The sequence below is a fragment of the Pezoporus flaviventris genome, unplaced genomic scaffold (genome assembly GCF_033815535.1).
Source record: "Pezoporus flaviventris isolate CSIRO_AGI_PZ_B2104156 unplaced genomic scaffold, CSIRO_AGI_Pfla_v1 ptg000079l, whole genome shotgun sequence".
Classification (NCBI taxonomy): Eukaryota; Metazoa; Chordata; class Aves; order Psittaciformes; family Psittacidae; genus Pezoporus; species Pezoporus flaviventris.
The window spans coordinates 2,834,402-2,852,967 of NW_026892627.1; the positions used below are offsets into that span (position 1 = coordinate 2,834,402).

The 18,566-nt window shown below is 42.9% G+C and overlaps 1 protein-coding gene across 1 annotated transcript; it reads left to right on the plus strand.

The window, feature by feature from the left end:
• Positions 1-1,810: 1,810 nt before the first annotated feature.
• LOC133280014 (obscurin-like) lies at positions 1,811-16,960 on the plus strand. Its single transcript, XM_061474298.1, has 13 exons — positions 1,811-1,994; positions 2,491-2,517; positions 3,024-3,176; positions 3,922-3,967; positions 4,549-4,626; positions 5,502-8,130; positions 8,737-8,859; positions 11,519-11,629; positions 11,756-11,923; positions 12,380-12,502; positions 14,472-14,642; positions 15,865-15,985; positions 16,629-16,960. Exons 1-13 carry the CDS (start codon positions 1,837-1,839, stop codon positions 16,870-16,872), a joined length of 4,152 nt encoding a protein of 1,383 aa, XP_061330282.1. The 5' UTR covers positions 1,811-1,836; the 3' UTR covers positions 16,873-16,960.
• Positions 16,961-18,566: the final 1,606 nt, after the last annotated feature.

The window sequence follows — 18,566 nt, forward strand, 5'->3', positions numbered from 1 at the left end:
AAGTGTAAATGAGTTGTTAAGCACCAAAACTCTTTTCTGAGATGTCTGGAAGTTAAAGACTGTTTCCATGAGATCCAGTCTGGGTGAGCGTGAGGAAAATGCATTGCAGAGCAGAAAAGCCCACAGCCAACAGGTAGATGTTAGCACAGGTGACACCATGTTCCTGCTTACAGGGAGCACAAGTTTAGAGCAGCCTAATTCTGCAAGGACATGGTTGTAATAGAGATTTTAATGAATTACATGCACATCATGTTGCCTGAGATCGCCTTGTGAATTCTGCTGTTAGCTGGATAGAGGTGGTTACAAAGTAAAAATAAGCATTTAACTGTAGTTCTATTTTCCCTTAATGCTGTTGTCAGATGCTCCAGCGAAGAGCTCCTTGACCGTTTATTTAAGAAGAGTGTTGTTACTGAAGCAGAGGTAATCCTTCTTTCTCATTTGAAAGTTCAGAGTTGGTGGGTACCACCAGAGCATCTTCCAGATGCATTTTCCTCTTTGAATGAGGAATGTCTTTGAACCACTGATAATCTGTCAAAACAGAGTCAGACTTTAAAAGGTTTTTCCATCAATGTTCATTACTGAGTTGAGTTTCTTTGGGGAATAACCAGACAGAGACAGTGGTTTTGACCAGTAGCATTGCATTCAGCCTAATACAGATGACATTTGCTCTATTAGCATAATTTTTTTGCTAGCCATCACCTGGAGCACCTGCACCTTCACTTGCTTAATACCAATTTATCCCCTTGCAATTTTACTTCTATCTATTCCCTTTCAGTCTCCAAACCAGGAGCTGAAATTACAGTTTCTACAGTTTTGTTGAGATTCTTCATGCTCAAAGTTCAAAATCATAGGCTGCTTTGGGTTGCAAGGGAACCTAAGTATCATCTAGTTCCAACCCCCAGCTCTCTTCTCCAGGTTGAACAAATGTTTGAAACCTCCCATCTAGTAGCCAGGTGTACCGTATTTATTGCTAAAATGGATTTTTCTTAGGAATAATCCGAGGGAAACATCATAGAATCATAGAATGGTTCAGGTTGGAAGGGACCTCTAAGATCAAATGTCAGCTAACCTTATAGAATGTCAAAGGTAGAGGACTTCCAAAGCTGAAGCTAGCTGTAAATCTTCACTCCTTTTTCAGTCATAGATTGGATCTAGATATGGTCAAGAAAACAGGTTTACAACATAGCTGCAAAATGGTAAAATGTATTTGTGTTTTAAATGCGTTTGATTTACACAAAGCTAGAGCTGAGTTTGAGTTAGATAAGTTGAACAGTTGGTAAGGGTCATTGAACTTGAGTGTTTCCATATCTCTTTTTTGAATGTTTGTAGGGTTGTGTTTTTTTTAAAAATAAGGATTTTTCACATGTAGAAGGTTCCAGTAGGATAATGTGCATCACACAAGAGGCACAGCTTCATTCCACAGGTTAGGTTCACATCTTTCAACTGCAAGACTAATATAAGAATTTCATTCTGGTTTTAGAAGTATTTCTAGCTCAATCTCTCCCACTCTCATATAGTAAGAACATTGCTGGAATCAGGAACCCTCTTATTTACTATTAATGTTTAACAATTAATTAATAATTGATTTAATTTTTAGGTCAAATTGTATATTAAGCAAATTTTGGAAGGAATCAAATATCTTCATGACAACAACATCCTTCATTTGGACATTAAGGTAAAATGCAATGGCAGGTCTAGCTTGTCATAACTTCTTGTTGATCAGGGAATGGGTGTTCTCTATTTGAGTTATTCTTACTTACAACTGAAAATATTGCCTGCTTTCAATGAAAGTTTCTCCGTTTGTTTTATTTCATTTACTAGCCACTGAATATCCTCATGGTTTATCCTGAAAGGGAAGACCTTAAGCTCTGTGACTTCGGATTTGCTCAGAAGATCATGCCCTTTGAGCCCCAGTTCAGCAAATACGGATCCCCAGAGTTTGTTGCCCCAGAAATTGTTACTCAATCTCCAGTGTCAAAAGCAACTGATATCTGGTAACTTGTCATCTTTCTAAAAACCTATTGCCCTAGACAGCCTGAACATCCATTAGTTTTTAATAGGTAAATTGAGTAGTGGTAATAACACAAGAAACTGAAAGTGAATACTGAGAACCCAAAACCCACCAGGGCTCTGTTAAGCTCCTTCTGTCTATTTTATTCAACCATAATTGAACTCTGAAAGCTAATTAATGAAAGGAGCATCTTAGAGAGAATGATCTTTATCAGAGGCAGCAACTAGGGAGAATGATCCTAAGGGGTTTCTTAGAAAAGACAAACAAACACAAAAGAGGTATTTTTAGTCTTCTCCTCTATCTGTGTTTTAAAAATGAAGGATTATTTGAGAACAATTTTTTTTTTTTAAATGTTAAATGGAAAAAAAATGAAGGGTGAAAAACATACCTTTTGGGATTTATTTTGATTGGAAAGGAGAGGAGGATGAAGAAGGATGAAGAAATAGTGACAAAAACATTTCTGTTTCCTCTTTCCTCAGGGCTGTTGGAGTCATCACATATTTAAGGTAAATAAATCTTCTTGGGAAGATTCATTCAATATCCCTTTGTCAGCCAGAGCCCTCCAGTACCTTCAAGTGAAGCACTTGAGTGAAGCACTGAGTCCTTCTATAACAAGGGCAATTCACTCTTTCCTGGTTTCCCAGGGCTTGGGTCACTGTCCCTGCCTGAAGATCTGATAGTTGCTCTCCTTGCAGTTAGCAATGAAAGCAGTGGATGAGGTTCAGACTTCCCCTTGACTGTTTTAGCTCACACCCTACTGTAGCTGTGCAAAAGCAAATTCTTAATTCCTTATCTGTGAAACAGGGATAAATAATTCTGTTAAGTGCCATGTAATGCTGAGGTAAAAGATACTCTGTTAGTGGACATACTGCTCACATGCATTGCAAGTCCTACGCATGGAGTCCCTCAAGCATTTTAAAGTCCCTTGTAAGCATTTGTTCTTCTGTCATTTGATTAGCAAATAAAAGTCTAAAGTCTGTCTCCTTTTATTTTATGTTGTTTGATAAATAAGCCTAACATGTAAGTCTCCATTTGCTGGAGAGAACGACAGAGCAACCCTTCTAAATATCCAAAATGGGGAAATTTCATGGACCATTCCTGATTTTGTTCACTTGACTGAAGATGCAAAGGACTTTATGAAAAGGATCCTACAGCAGCACCCCAAGTGAGTGCACTTTTGTTCTTCCTACAGCCAGTGTGCAAAGATGTTAGTGTCTCAGCAGGCAGATCTCAGCTCATGAGAGCTGTGGTTGTTTATGAAAGTAGAAATCTGAGTGAGATGTGGTGTGTTATGCTCTAACACTTCTTTATTATTCCCCATTACCCAAAGCACAACTCAGCAATTTGTGAAATTGGCCCAGTTCTGGTATGGTGATGTCCTTACTCACTCAGTCTTCAGGGCAGAGGAGTTTCTGAAATGACAGAGAGAAGTGAAAAGAGCAAGAACTGGTTTAGAGGGAGTTATGAGAGAGTTAAATAATATTAACCACATTCCTTAAGTAATTTCAAGTACAAAAGGCAGCTTGAAGGCATGTTTGCAGGCACTTGCTGTTTAATTTAATTTCTATTCTTTCTGCCTGCTGCCAAAGCTCTTTTTGCTCTGGCCACCTAAAAAGTCAGAGTCACTCTCAGGGCTGCTCCTGACACTCTTGAACAGGCTCCCTGCAGAGTGCCATGGGGTCTTCCTGGGCATCTGTAGGGAGTCTCAGACTGAAAAAGAATTGTTTCACCTCAAGAGGAGGAAATCTTGGGTTGAAAGCCTCTGTCTCTTTGGCTTCTAGCTCTAAAACAGCAGCCTAAGGATACACATAAAAATGTGTGTGTGCCAATGAAGCAGCACCTTCAGGAAGATCTTATGGTTGCTGTTGGAAGTGACTTGCTACTAAAATAGTGATCTTTTCTCTTATCAGAGCCCGGCCTAGTGCCTTGGACTGTCTTTCACACAAGTGGTTCATGGTAAGTTTGTCCTGGGTTTTTATTAGACTTATAAGAAATATTGAGGTCGAGAGAGACCTTTGGAAGTGCAGCCTTTAAAGTTGCTTGATATTATTTGCCAGTTCATTTTTTCTTCTGGTCTCCTACTTTTTATCCTACAGAGAAGCTCAGGCATGGCTCTCCAGAAAGAGAAGATACATTGGTGCTTACATGCCAAGGTATCTTTCCTTTCAAAAGATAAAGGTTACTGCTGACATGAGCTGACATAACACTTCAGTATAGAAAGGAAACTGGCTTTGCAGAGCAAAGTTATGGTCTATATTACAATGCCTAAAAAGAAAAGCTAAAAGCTAACAATAACAATAAAAAAAATAATAATTTAATGGCATGCATTCAACAGGGTTTGCTTTTATCATTGAAAAGCTGAGATTGCCTACAATTTAGCCAAGAGGGAATTGTAGCATTTAGTCTACTGTAACTTTCCTGAAATAAACAATTCTGGAAGAAGGGGATCCTAAAAAAGAAAATCTTCTCAGGTAATGCAGTCAGGATGTTCAAACAATTATTTTTCAATCTTAGTTTCCTATCTTTCCACCTGGCAGCATAATCCCCCCCTGGAAGCAGCTCATTTCATTAATACAAAGCAGCTCAAATTCATTGTGGCTCGGAGCAAGTGGCAGGTGAGTTGGCCTTAATCTATGCTGGTTCTTTTTAGTTATACATATTTTTAATTATATTTGTACTTTTAAAGTCTATCACGTTAGAACAGCATGAACAGCAGAGATCTCAGCTTGGCTATGAATGGGGAATAAGCCCAGGAGAGAGCAGGCAATGGATGTGGCAGGAATAAATTATCTATGCTTTTACGGCCTGAAAATCATCTGATTTCATGCAGGTGCTTGTGAAATGCATGGTTATGCCTAAGTTAGGCACCCTCAGCCACCTTTGCAATTGGTGCTGAATAACAGACAGGTCCCAAGAAGACTCCTCTTTTCCTAAAGTTTTCTAAAATAACCAGAATGATTGCCTTCTGAAGATGCCTGTATCTCTCTGTTAGCAGTAAGGGGAAGCCAGCTGCTCAACTATAACTAAGAGGTCTTACATGGCAGAACGTAGAGCAGATGAATCTTACCTCCCACAGTATGACCTAAGTCACTTCAGGTTGTACTGCAGTTAATGGATTAAAGGTCATTTACTCCAGCTAGGCTCTCCTCTGACATGTTCCATTAAAAACACATTTCCTGCTGCTTTGAGTGGCCAGATTGTGTTTGAAAACCTCATGCAGGGTCCTGGTCCTTCTTCCTTGTTAACAACAGCAAGTATGTCCCCTGAAGTCAGTATAGTTTTACCTCTGTGAATGAGAGAAGAGGAAGACTTAGAGAGCAGTGAGGCCTGCCTGGACTGATGATATGTACAAAAGGGTGTACAAGGCAATGTGCTATTAAACTAGTATGTGTGGTATTTAAGAGTGCAGAAGTTCCATTTGGTGTGTTTGCTTTACCATACCCCCACCACGTTTCCATTTGATCGTGCTATATTTTGCTCTGCTTTTCAGCGGTCTCTGATGTGCTATAAATCCATACTGGTAATGCAGTCTATCCCAGAAATCCTAGAGAGGACTCATGATAACACCTCCCTGGCCATCTCCCGACATCTTATTGAAGAAAGCACTTCATCCAGTACCAGTGGCTCCTCTTCAGACAATGAAAATTCCAATTTCCCCAAGAAGAGGCACTTTGGCTCTACACCCGAACTCCATTTGTCCATACTTGACACACCAAGCCACCAGGAGCCTCCAAAACATGCAAGTGAAGAGAAGCACTCAGTCCCTCCAGTAAAACCTATAAGGAGGAAGTATGCTTCAGTGAAAGCTGAGGTGAGGGAAAAATCACCTACAGAAAGCAAAGAGCTCATGGCAAGTATCTTAACGGAGAAAGAGGAGGGGCTTCACCCTGGACTTCAAGATGAAAGAGCAGAGCAGTCCCAAAGAAGTGGTGGTACTGAGCCTTCATCAGTGAGGACTTCCACAGAAAGCACTTTACCTCTATGTCAGAAAGAAAAAACAGATGTATTTTTACCTGACAAGGACAGAGTTGAAAAAGCTGAGGATGGGACAGAAAAGCCATCCATCTGTGTTCCTAGACAGAGTGTGATTAAAAGCACTTTCTACAGCCAAGCAGCTGAGCTACCTGCAAGGGGGCCTTCCTCACCAGGCAGGGAGTTTAGGAGACACCTGGACAGAGCCAGAAGGACTTTCCGGAAGGCTGGATATTCAAAGGTGCCTCTCAGTGGTCTCCGTGAACCCCTTCTAGAGCAGTTTGAACTGGAAGAAGAAGAAGAAGGAAAGTCTGATTATGGAGGTGATCACAGGGAAAATCTGCTTGGTTCCTTGACCAAATCAGCTTCATTTGATACTGCAAGGAAACCACCACATCCTGCCATTGCTGGTGCTAGCCGAAGCCGTTCCCTGGATGACTACAGGCTGAGAGCCTCAAGATCACTGAGGGAAGAAGATATTTTGGAAGAAGACTGTGATGTACTGCCACAGGAAAGTTGCCCTGAAGGCAGTGGCCACTGTGACATTTCTGTGGTGCCTGGTAAGGGATGTTCTGTAGACGCTTCAAAGCAAGAGGACTTAAGGAGAGTGAGCAAGGATTGTTCAGAAGAGAAGCCCCCTCCTTCCACACAATGTGAGGGTAATGGGTGTCCAACAGTTTTTGTGCAACAGCTAGAGAGACTTCCAGTGTCACCTCATAGGAGCGAGAATAAGAAACCTTTACTGAAGAAGTCAAAAGCTACTTATATTGAGGAGGAAATTGATGATTTGGAAGGCAAAAGTCCCATTCTAACTGCCCAGTTCTCAGATGTAGCTGCATCATCAGCTCAAAACCATGAAAGCATGAAGAGTGAACATCAGGTGTCTGAGCAGCACCAGGCCTTCTGTCCCAGTGGCAAGGTTTCTGATGACCTGGAAGGTGGACCTCCAGGTGACTTAACTGCTTCTCAAACACAAGTTCCTCCAGCTTCAGTCTATGAGCTAGAACATAAGGAATACCCAAAGAATCATGGGGAGGGTAGAGATGTTGCCTTAGAAGGGGGAAGCTGTGATGCTGGAAAGACTGTCCCACCATTGCTCCACAGGGATCGAAGACAGGAGATCTCACATCACAGGTCTTCTTTTTACAGTGATGAGGAATCTGCTGCGTTGGAGGGCTTAGTGGATGAGATGGTCTCCCTCTCTGAAGAGATGAATGTTTGGGCAGATTCAGTTTCTGGTGAGGAGGAAAACAGAAAGAACATCTCTCCTCACACAGAAATGATCTACCAAGGTAGCCAAGCACCCACAGAAACTTCCTTCCCTTCTGTACAAGGAAGTAAAAGTGGAGAAGTCTCTGAGCTGAACCTTGCAGAACCCTATCCTGTCATGAGTACAGAGTCAATGGTTCTGGAAGGGCAGGGAACACAGATGGTTCCTCATGAATGTGAGCATCTGGAGGACTTGGCATTTGAGAGCGCCACTTCTAGCCAAGCGAGTGTTTCCTCAACAGATAGCTTGGACACTGGAAAAAGACGCAGCCAAGTGTCAGTGAGCCAGGACACTGTTAAACATCCAGAAGTTTCTTTAGTGAAAATCAAAGACCTGTCAGACGAAACACCCAGCCTTGGCAGTGGAACTCCAAAATTTGACATATCAGAAGTAGAGCCTGCCTATTTGAATTTCTCTGACTTGTATGACATTGTCTATTTTCCATTTGAATTTATGAACTATAGGAAGGCTCCACCTAAACCAACTGGTAGACGGTTTATTCCTTTTGGGGAAAGGGCAAGATCCCCTCCTGCAGGACATTTGCATAAGGATAAAAGGCTGTGCATCAGAGAACAGGCAGAGGACAAGAAAAGGAAGAACCATTTGGAAATATCTGAGGATTCAAAGGCAACTAACTTATTAGCCACTGGGAAAGGGTCAGAGAGTCATAAGGAAATGTATGGCCCCCAAAAGGACTCAAGTGGTAAGCAGAAAAGCTCTGTCTACAGCAAGCCAGGACTCTTTAAGCCATATGCAAGGTCTCAGTCAGTGGAGCAGCCAGTGGAGCAGAGTCTGAAGAAAAAAGTAAAAGCTTCTGTTGCCCATATTTCAAGAATCCTAAAAGGAAAGATATCTCCCGAGCCAGAGGCAGGGGAAGGTAAGTATTTTACTCTGTGATTTCATAGATTTGTTGCTATAACTGGGCTCTGCTAGATCTGCCTTTTCCCTTTTCCTCAGCATATCTGAGGCTGTGGTTAGACTGTGATTGCAAAACTGGCAGTTGCAGGTTATGAAATCAGTGGTCTTCAGCTCCACCAGCTCTGTTACTGGCTCACTTCAGTGCAGAGTCAGCTGGGTTAATCTGCTGATGGAAGTGTCTTAAATTCCCCTGAGTTTCTACAAAAGCAGATCAGGGCTGGATGATGCTTTCCTTGCTGCAGTTTCTTCTGCAGTTATCATCTGACCATGGTAAATCTTTAAAGCTAAAGCTCCTGGGAGAAGCTGGTGAGCTCACCCTGACTACTAAGTTCATGTCACTGGACTACAGAATCTGTCTGTTCTTCTCTGCCACCCCTAGATATGCCCTGTTGTTTCAGGACAGCATTCTGTTTGTAATAGCTTTCTCTGTTGACTGAGAGCTTGTTAATAAAGAAACCTGTGATTGCTGAGCTATTTATGTGTTAAGAGCAGAACTGTGTGCTCTAAATGGATACCCCAGGGAAAAGGATGGCCTAGAATGATTTCTCATCCTTTGTCAAAACAGAGTTTGGTGAGCTGGAAAGTGAGGCAGTAGAGAAAGAGCTGTTAACAGGGGCTGAAGGATCTCTAAAGAGGAAATCAGCACTCTCTTCATTCAAGTTACCAAGCCTCATGCCAAGGGAGAAAGGTATTGTTATTACATTAGTTTTACCATGAAAGTTAGTTTTAACCATGCCAAGTGCAAGGTCCTACACCTGGGCTGGGGCAATCCCAGGCACAGCTACAGGTTGGGCAAAGAAGAGACTCAGAGCAGCCCTGCAGAGAAGGACTTGGGGGTGTTGGTTGATGAGAAAATGAACATGAACCGGCTTCAGTGTGCGCTTGCAGCCCAGAAAGCCAACCGTATCCTGGGCTGCATCAAAAGGAGTGTGACCAGCAGGTCGAAGGAGGTGATCCTGCCCCTCTACTCTGCTCTCGTGAGACCTCACTTGGAGTACTGTGTGCAGTTCTGGTGTCCTCAACATAAAAAGGACATGGAACTGTTGGAACAAGTCCAGAGAAGGGCCACGAGGATGATCAGGGGACTGGAGCACCTCCCGTATGAAGACAGGCTGAGGAAGTTGGGGCTGTTCAGCCTGGAGAAGAGAAGGCTGCGTGGAGACCTTATAGCAGCCTTCCAGTGTCAGAAGGGGGCCTATAGGGATGCTGGGGAGGGACTCTTCATTAGAGACTGTAGTGATAGGACAAGGGGTAACTGGTTAAAACTTAAAACAGGGGAGGTTTAGATTGGATATAAGGAAGAAGCTCTTTCCTGTTAGGGTGGTGAGGCACTGGAATGGGTTGCCCAGAGAAGTTGTGAATGCTCCATCCCTGGCAGTGTTCAAGTCCAGGTTGGACAGAGCCTTGGGTGACACGGTTAAGTGTGGGGTATCCCTGCCCATGGCAGGGGGGTTGGAACTAGATGATCTTAAGGTCCTTTCCAACCCTAACTATTCTATGATTCTATGAAGTATCAGTAATGAACATGACAGTGCTGTGTGAGGCCAGTTTCTAAGGATGGATCTGCAATGAATGTCTGGAGATGACCTGGACCAACACATGCAATATGAGCCAGTCTCCTATGTTTACATCATAGCTATGCCCTTGTTAAGACTGCCTTGTCTTGGTATTGCTTGCGAATTAGAGCCATCCTAGTAAGCCACTGCAAAGGATTAAAATCTATGTGTAAACTAGAAAGAGAATAAAAAGTATTCAAGGGTGAGACGGCAGAATCAGGTAATTGTGAATTCCTGTGCTCCAGTCCTGTGTCCATATGTAAGGGCCACACAAGCTACTGTATAGCTATAAAATGAAAAAAGTTGGGGCAGTCAGAAACAGTGTCAGCACAGCTGAACTCGTTTTTCCCCACACACACTTCTCCTGGACTCTAGCAGGAGTGTTTTCTGAGGTCAGGTTAATGCCCCACTATTCAACAGAGCCCAGCCAAGCACTGCAAAAGGGCATGTGTGTGGGCTGGCAGCTCCCAGCCACCGTGGAGAAAAAACCCTGGACAAACACAGAAAACCTGAGCTTCTCCTTTCACCTGGACTTAGCAGCAGATTTGGTGCTTCATAGGGCTTTTTCCTCCTTCCATATCCATCCTTTATGCTGCCTTCTCTCTTCTTTGTTTTGGCTTGATATGACCCCCTTGTCCTTGAAATACTGTCATTTAGTTTTGCCCCCACATTTAAGCTAGTCAAGAAGAAAACTCTTGCTGTGACATGCTCTCTCTCTCCTCTGAGCTGTTCTGCTTGCCTTAGATGTACCAGCAGTACCATAGAATCCTGGAATGGTTTGGGTTGGAAGAGACTTTAAAGGTCATTCCAACCCCCCCTGCCATGGGCAAGGACACCTTCCACCAGACCAGGTTGCTCCAAGCCCCGTCCAACTTGGACTTGAACCCTGCCAGGGATGGGGCAGCCACAGCTTCTCTGGGCAACCTGTGCCAGGGCCCCACCACTCTCACAGGGAAGAACTTCTGCCTCAGATCCCATCTCAATCTCCCCTCTGTCAGTTTAAAGCCATTCTCCCTTGTCCTACCCCTACATGCCCTGGTAGAAAGTCCCTCTCCACCTTTCTTGCAGGCCCTGGAGCCTTTTCTTCTCCAGGCTGAACAAATGTTTCACATCTCCTATCTAGTAACCAGGTGTCATATATTTATTGCTAGATATAAATAGAAATACTCAGAGGGAAACATCATAGAATCATAGAATGGTTTGGGTTGGAAAGGTCCTTTAAGAACAAATGTTAGCTAACACTACAAAATGTCAAAAGTAGAAGACTTCCAAAGCTGAAGCTAGCTGTAAATCTTCACTCTTTGTTCAGGCATAGACAAATTGGATCTGCATATGGTCAAGAAATCAGGAAAGAAGTTCTTCCTAGTATCTAAGCTAAATCTGCCTTTGTCAGTTTAAAGCCATTCCTCCTTGTCCTATCCCTGCAGGCTCTTGTCAAAAGCCCTTCTCCAGATATCTTGCCAGCCCCTTTAGTTACTGGAAGCTGCTCTAAGATCTCCATGGAGCCTTCTCTTCTCCAGGCTAAATGCAAATATTCCCATGGAACCACAAGATCCATCTGGGTTATTGTGTATGAGCAGTCGCAATACACCCATGGGGCTGAACAGGGCTCCTGCACCTGTGTGCCCAATGCCCAGGGGATTCTCCAACTGGTGGTCCGTGGAATGTAAGAACTTGAATCAAAAATGATCTTGAACCAATTAAAAATGCTTTCTGATGTCCTGTGTGCACTTATTTTTCACATAGCCTTCCTGACCACTCTGAATCACTGCTTTTCCACTTTTTTTGCAGCACCACTGTTTATTGAGGATCTCATGGATCAGGCTGCTGCCGTCGGACAGTGTGTGACGCTGTCGTGCCGGACTGCATCTCACTCCTCCCTGCACATCAACTGGTTCAGAGGTGATGTTGGCATCCCTCTAGGGAGTCCTTAATATCAAGAACACAAGTTTAGACAGGCAGGAAAGAGTTTAGACACTTTAGTATAAATTTTTAGGGTACTTATCTCTCCTATCTTCTGCTTTTCAGATGGGTTACCTGTCCAAAGCAGCAGCCGGATCCTCATCTCGGCCACCCTCAAAAACTTCCAGCTCTTAACTATTCTCTCTGTTAGTGCTGATGATTTTGGTGTTTACACCTGTGTGGCCACAAACTCCCTGGGCTCAACATCCACCTCTTGCATCATAAGAAAAGCAGGTAAGAAAAGTACCTACAGAAAAAGACATTACAAGTACTTCTGCCCAAAAGTGTGAACTGTAAACATCTGTCAGGTGAGATTTCTGCAGATAGCTTCAGAGGACAATTCTCATCTGCTCTAGTCCACAGCCCTTGCCGTGTTGGTAGCATGGCACATTTTGCAGGGTTCATTTCCTCTTCTTCTCTGTTTAGTCTCTCTTCTGGATCCAGAGACACTCCAGTTACCATGTGGTTCTAGAACTAAACTCCAAAATCTTAATGCAGAGTTTAAATTAGGCATGGTTAAATTGTTGTTCCACTAGGTGTGTGGGTATACATACATATATTTAAAAATAAATATATTTTATACATATATATATAAAGAATATCTATAACTGAGAAATGCTGGGTAAGAGCTTATGTATCGCAGCAGTGCTATTGCTAACAGTCACTGGGTCTTGTGCCTCCTTTCAATAGAGGTTCCTCCCAGCCCTTCACCTCCTGACATTGTGGAGATCTACAAGGATGGAGTGCAGATGGTCTGGAGACCTGTGGAAACCAACACCCTTGTCCACTACAGTGTCCAGTGCAAGAGCGAAGGTAAAGTGGAATGCTGCCCTTATGCCTTATGCAAAGAAATCTCAATTTGTGTAGTCTCTTCCCCAGCCTGATTTTAGCCCTATAGTTTAGATGTAGGGATGAAATTAATACAGCCATCCTTTAGCCATCTAAAAGTTAGATGTTGTGCTGGCTAAATCAGCAAAGCTTTTGTGTAAGTATACATTTGTGTGAATCTAACTGGGTTACATGGAAGCTATTACCAAAAAGTGAACGGCTGCAGAAGAATATATATGGCTGGAGCCAGATTCACAGTCCTGACTAATCCTCACCAGTTACAGTCCTGTCAATGTTACAAACTAATAATGGCCAACAACAACAATCAACAGATAATATTATCCTATACCCAGGATTTCTGTACAGTCTGTGGAGAAAGAAGGTCTCTCATACTCATCCTATGCTAAAAAGCCATGCTTTCTTTTTCCATTGATTATACAGGAAGGAAACTTAGGGCAAACATGTAGGACAAGATAACAAAAGTTTGTCAAAACTACATCATTCCTTTGATGTTCTCTTCCAAGATATGGTCTAGAGCCTGATGAAGTCAGTGGATGTTTTCTTGTTTAATTCCATGAACTTTGACTCAAATCCCCAAGCCTGTTCCATCTCTCTTGGGGTAGCTTTTGCTGTTATTACTATTATGAATGCTATGTCTAATGGTAATTTCTACCACAGTCACATATACAGCCCTTTGGATTCAACTGCTCCATGCCATGTTCCTTTTTTCACTTCTCCAAACATGCAGGCACAACTTTCTGTATTAGCATGAGCAGGGATAACAGCTTTCTGCCTTTTCATTCTGGAGCTGGTGTCTATTGGTTTTTTTTCCTCCAAGACAACTCTCTCTATTGGTATTCCTTTCACCTCAACTGTAGGAGAGGCTCTGGGGAGGATACAAACACAGGTTGTTCCAATTAGGAAGAAAAACAGGAAGCAGCATCTACAATCTTCCACTGCATTCTGTGTATTTGGCAGGAACAGGCAAAGTCCTGCTTTCCTGAACACAGGATTAAAATAATCGCCAAAAAAACAATTCCTTGTTTTATCCATTACTTGACAGTAGGCTTCTGCATGCTGCTTCTGCAGATGCTTTTCTCTGTTTCTAAGCTGTATCTGCTCCTGCTTACACATATACCCTGATCCAACCAGTACTCTACAAAGACATTGACACCTTTGTTTTGAATGACAAATATTTGTTTGTCCTATGGCTTGAGGCTCTCTACCAGTGTTTATTTGAATGAAAGGATGGACTGAATCTCAGGCAGTCTCGTGGAATTGAAGTTTACCTTGACCACAACAGCAAAGTATGGGATACAGCATCATGTGAAATGAATGATCATTAAATGTTTGCTGGTGATTTTCTACTTCACACCTTAGTTCCATGAGTAATGAGTCCAGAATCTATGTACAATTTCAGTTCCCTGAGAAATCATCTGAGTTTCACAAAAGGTGATTAAACCTGCCCAAGTTTTAAACACTGGGCTTGCTAGGAGGGTGTTAGTGGGTAGTTCTGTCCTGAAACCCTGCACCTCATGCTTTCAATTGGATCCAAGACAAGGGCAAAGGGAAAAAGCAGTTATTTTGCTAGGCTTTTGTTTGGAGTTCTTGATGTATATTTGCATTAGATATTGGTGGCATGAATTAGATAAACAGAAACTATACAGGAAAATTTCACCATTGATCTGAAGCAATATTGCCACACCTTGGACTGATTTCACAAAAAATGAGTTTGGCACAGGTACAGCAAGCAGCACCATGCACAGAAGTTGGTCATAGCAAGTCAACTTTTCCTTCACTCTATAAGACTCCAGTGTTTCCCCATATTCCCAGCACATAAATAAAGCTGATGAAAAACAACCAACCAACAAAACCCAAAACCTCAACACACACAGCCCCCAGTGTGACCATACTAAATGAGTCCTAATCTGATTTCTGTCTTTCCTTGGTTAAGATGGGGAATGGACAACCCTTGCTTCTGACATTGCTGACTGCTGCTACAGAGCCAAAAGTCTCTCCAAGGGGTTTATCTACTGCTTCAGGATAGCCTGCACCAGTAAAGCTGGAATGAGCCCTTACAGTGACCCATCTGCCAAAGTAAAAATCACTGGGAAGGATCAAATGGGTAAGTTCAAATGCCAAGGAAGCATTGTGCTTTCCCTAAATCAAAACAATTTTATCCTTTTGGATGTGGGTCCAGAAGAGAAGAGGAAGTGAATCAAAACCAATTCTACTTGGCTGTGTGTAGTTTAGGGCTTCCTTCTCTTTGGCTTTCTTATTTAAAAGGAAATTATTTTCTAATTCTGGACACAGGGGACTAAGTACAAATATATAATAAATACATAATAAAATAATAACTATGTAAATAAAAATAATATGTAAATATATAAAATAAAAATAATAATTAAATAGAAATCTGGAAAATCTAAATTACCCACTGAAGGCATACTCATTTTTTTTTATGTGAAATCATGAAGAAACAGGTCTGGGCCAAGGAATGTGTTACTGAAGGCATTGATCTATTGGTATAAAGCTGCCACAGGTGAAAGCTCTGGACCTGCTCTTTGCTATGGACTCAGTCCTAAGTTCGGTAGTTAAATTACACATTCTGATGTTTGCTACTGGGAATTATCACCCTACTGTGACGCATTTTCAGCTGTATTTTGTTTCTGAACTGGATTTACTTTTTTTTTTCACCTGTTTGAATACTTTGTACTATTCACATGTTTTTAAAATTAAGGAATCTGTAACCCCACAGCAAATATAATCTTGTAGCAAGGGAAGCATCCTTTCTGCCAAGAAGTGGAAGGATGGTCTAACTGGAACTTCCTCCCAGTGGAGAGGATTTTTCTGTAAAAATCAGTTCTCAGAGATATTTTTAACTCACTCCAAATCCTCTGCTTTCCCAGGATTCATTAACATATCTCAATGTGTTTAGCATTTCCAAGCAAATGCTTGAATGTGCCATGGGATGCTTTAGTATTTCAGGGAGAACTTGGACACAACCACATACCAGAACCAGAGCAACATGTTTCAGTTGCTGACTTGTTATGTGAGAAGATGAGACTCATAGCTAAGATGTTTGCTATCATCGCACACAACATACAATCCATCTCATGTAGTCTGGAGTGGTCACACCAAGGAATTACTGGGTGGACAGTCCAGAATCTGTTGCATTCAAATAGCCTTGGGTACTGCCGCTGGGAGACAACCTGCAGGCTAGCCTGGAGAAAGCTCTGCTGTAGCCATTGGAATTGTTCATAGATAGCAGAAGGTAGCTTAGAAAGGCTTCAGTTTCCACACGGAGATGTTTTCCTTTGTAATCCCTGTTGTTTTTTTCTCTGCAGAGCTCCATGCTGCAATGCAGAGCTTTCCATCAGCTGCTACTGAAGAAGAGAGTGAAATAATCACACCATCTGAGCCTTTCCCAACCTACCAGACCTATGCCTTCCAAACAGAGATCAAAAGGTAGTGAATCCAGCTGAGCTCTCAAACAGCCAGAGGGGAATGCTGCATGTGGCTGGAGTTTAGAAAAGTCAGTTAAATAATCGTGCTGCTCACCTGGTGTCATGGTGTTTTGTTGAAAACACCTCCACAGTAATACATATAAACCTGAGTTTATTGGTTGAGCAGTTGTCATCTTGGTTTGGTAGGTGCAGATTTTCTGGGAGAGCAAAAGGGTCTGTTCTGAGCACTCTGTGCTGGGCAGCATCAGATATTATGAAGAAAGCCCAAGGCAGTCAACAGCTCCTTTTCTTTCTTCATCAGTCTTTGCAGCCACTAATTTCAGACACGGGGGTGGGATCCAACTTTCTCTGCCTGGAAGACAGGCATCAACTTCCATTGCCAACAGGGGGTAGTTCTCTTGCTTGAGACAGAATGAGCCACCTTATCTCTCTCCAAAGAAGTTCTCACTCCTGCAACTGAAAGTGACTGTACACTCAGGAGTCTCAGGAGGATGTGCAAACTGTGACAATAGTTGTGATAATTCTGCACCATGCATGGATGAAAAATACAGTACGAGATCCTGGTGGTTTTAATGAACAGGAGCTTCTGGCTCTTCCGGGAGTAGCAGAGAAGCTTAACTTGCCTTTGTGTTCCTTTGTACCAGGGGGCGTTTCAGCATCGTCCGACAATGCAGGGAAAAAGAAAGTGGCAAGACCTTAGCTGCCAAAATCATCCCTTACTGGCAAGAGGACAAGCAGAATGTGCTCCTGGAGTACCAAGTCCTGAGGAAGCTTCATCACACAAACATTGCTCAGCTGAAAGGAGCCTACATCAGCCCACGGCACCTAGTGTTGATACAGGAGATGTGTGTGGGACCAGAGCTACTCCACTCTTTGGCATTACGGTAATAACGAGTGGATGGAAGAGATTTCCAGTTAGGGCTGGCTTAGGGAGCAAAACACCTATTGCTTTCGCCTGACAAACTGGATCATCTCTCTTCATGTGTTACAATGTGCTGTCATCACACACAGGATTTGCGATGCAGTTGTTCTTGTGATAAACAAAAATAATTTCAGCTCCTTATTAGGTTGGGGTAGCGGACAATTCAGGCCCACCCAGCAGAGAAGTTGAAAGCAGTTTACTGTATCTGATATGTACCCCCATGTCCCATAACATGTAGCTCAGGAAGCCTCATTTCTCCTCCACATTGTTTCTCACAGAGGCAGAAAATGGATCTGTTGAAATCCTCTGACTAAAGGAGAGGGAATGGTGAGCATCAAACCTGCATTTTGATTTCTGCACAACCATTGCTTTCTCTGTCATACAGCTCTGCAACCTCCTGGACTTGCATCTGTAAACCTGACTCACAGTATGGACTGGCCTCTAAATATACAATAGATTTGCTAAATGAATAGAGCTGCTTCTTCTTGACTCTCAGGGGCCTCATAGGATTTTATATCCAGGGGAGGATGACAGTGGGTATAGAACAACATTCTTCGGCATGTAGATGGGACACCTCTGTTTTCTGTTCCTTCTACCAGAACATCATACTCAGAAGTGGAGGTCCGAGATTACCTGTGGCAGATCCTCAGTGCCATTGAGTACCTCCATGCACACAACATCCTGCACTTGGATCTCAGGTCTGAAAACATGATCGTCACTGAGCCCAACCTGCTGAAACTCCTGGATTTTGGCAACGCACAGTTCTACACACAAGACAAAGTTATTATCATGGACAAGTGCACGGACTATGTTGAAACCATGGGTGAGTAGAGTTCAATCACTGCAACCCTGGCCTTGTATTATCCAATCTGTGGTAGACAGAAAAACACAGCCATTGGTCAAGGCAGCAGCTGGCCCCAGCAAGCAGTCTCCCATGTACTGCTCTCTGTAACTGTATGAGTTTGTGGGAGCACCTTGGAGTGACAGCCCTCCCACCTAGAAGTCATGGCTGGCATACATGTGCCCAGAGCTCAGGGTATAGTATTACCGCCATTTGGTCTCATGTTCATTGAACTTGTCCACCTCAACCAGCTCCCTAGTGCTAGAAGCTTTTACTTCTTCACTCTTAGGAAAGCAGCAAAGCATAAAATTACCTACTGCTTTTGTGTTGGTCTCAGTGCATTGAAAAGGAGCTTGGCTCACACCAGTTTGCTTTTCTAGCTCCAGAACTGCTGACAGAGCAAGGAGCCCTCCCACAGACTGATATCTGGTCCATTGGAATCACAGCCTTCATCATGTAAGTCAATCTATCCTTCCCTACCCTACAAGTGGCTTTAAAAGTGCAACTTGAGAGTCATCAACCAAGGGAGATGCATTGACTCAGTGTTAACCTCAGTTGTGCACCCTGTCATTGGCAATGCTGCAGAAGGCTGTGTGATGGACAGTATGGAGCTGGCTGCAAGGATGCCTAGTCCCAGAGATATCTCCACATAGAGTAAGGAGACAGTTTTACAGCACAGCAGCTGCTGGTGTTCCTCACTCAGCCTCATCTGAAAAGCCTTGACTTTACCAAGAAAATTTAAATCACAGCAAGTGGAAAAGCAGCCAAAGTAATGAAACTCACTGAAGCACAGTGGCCTTTGGGGGTTTGTTTTCCCAT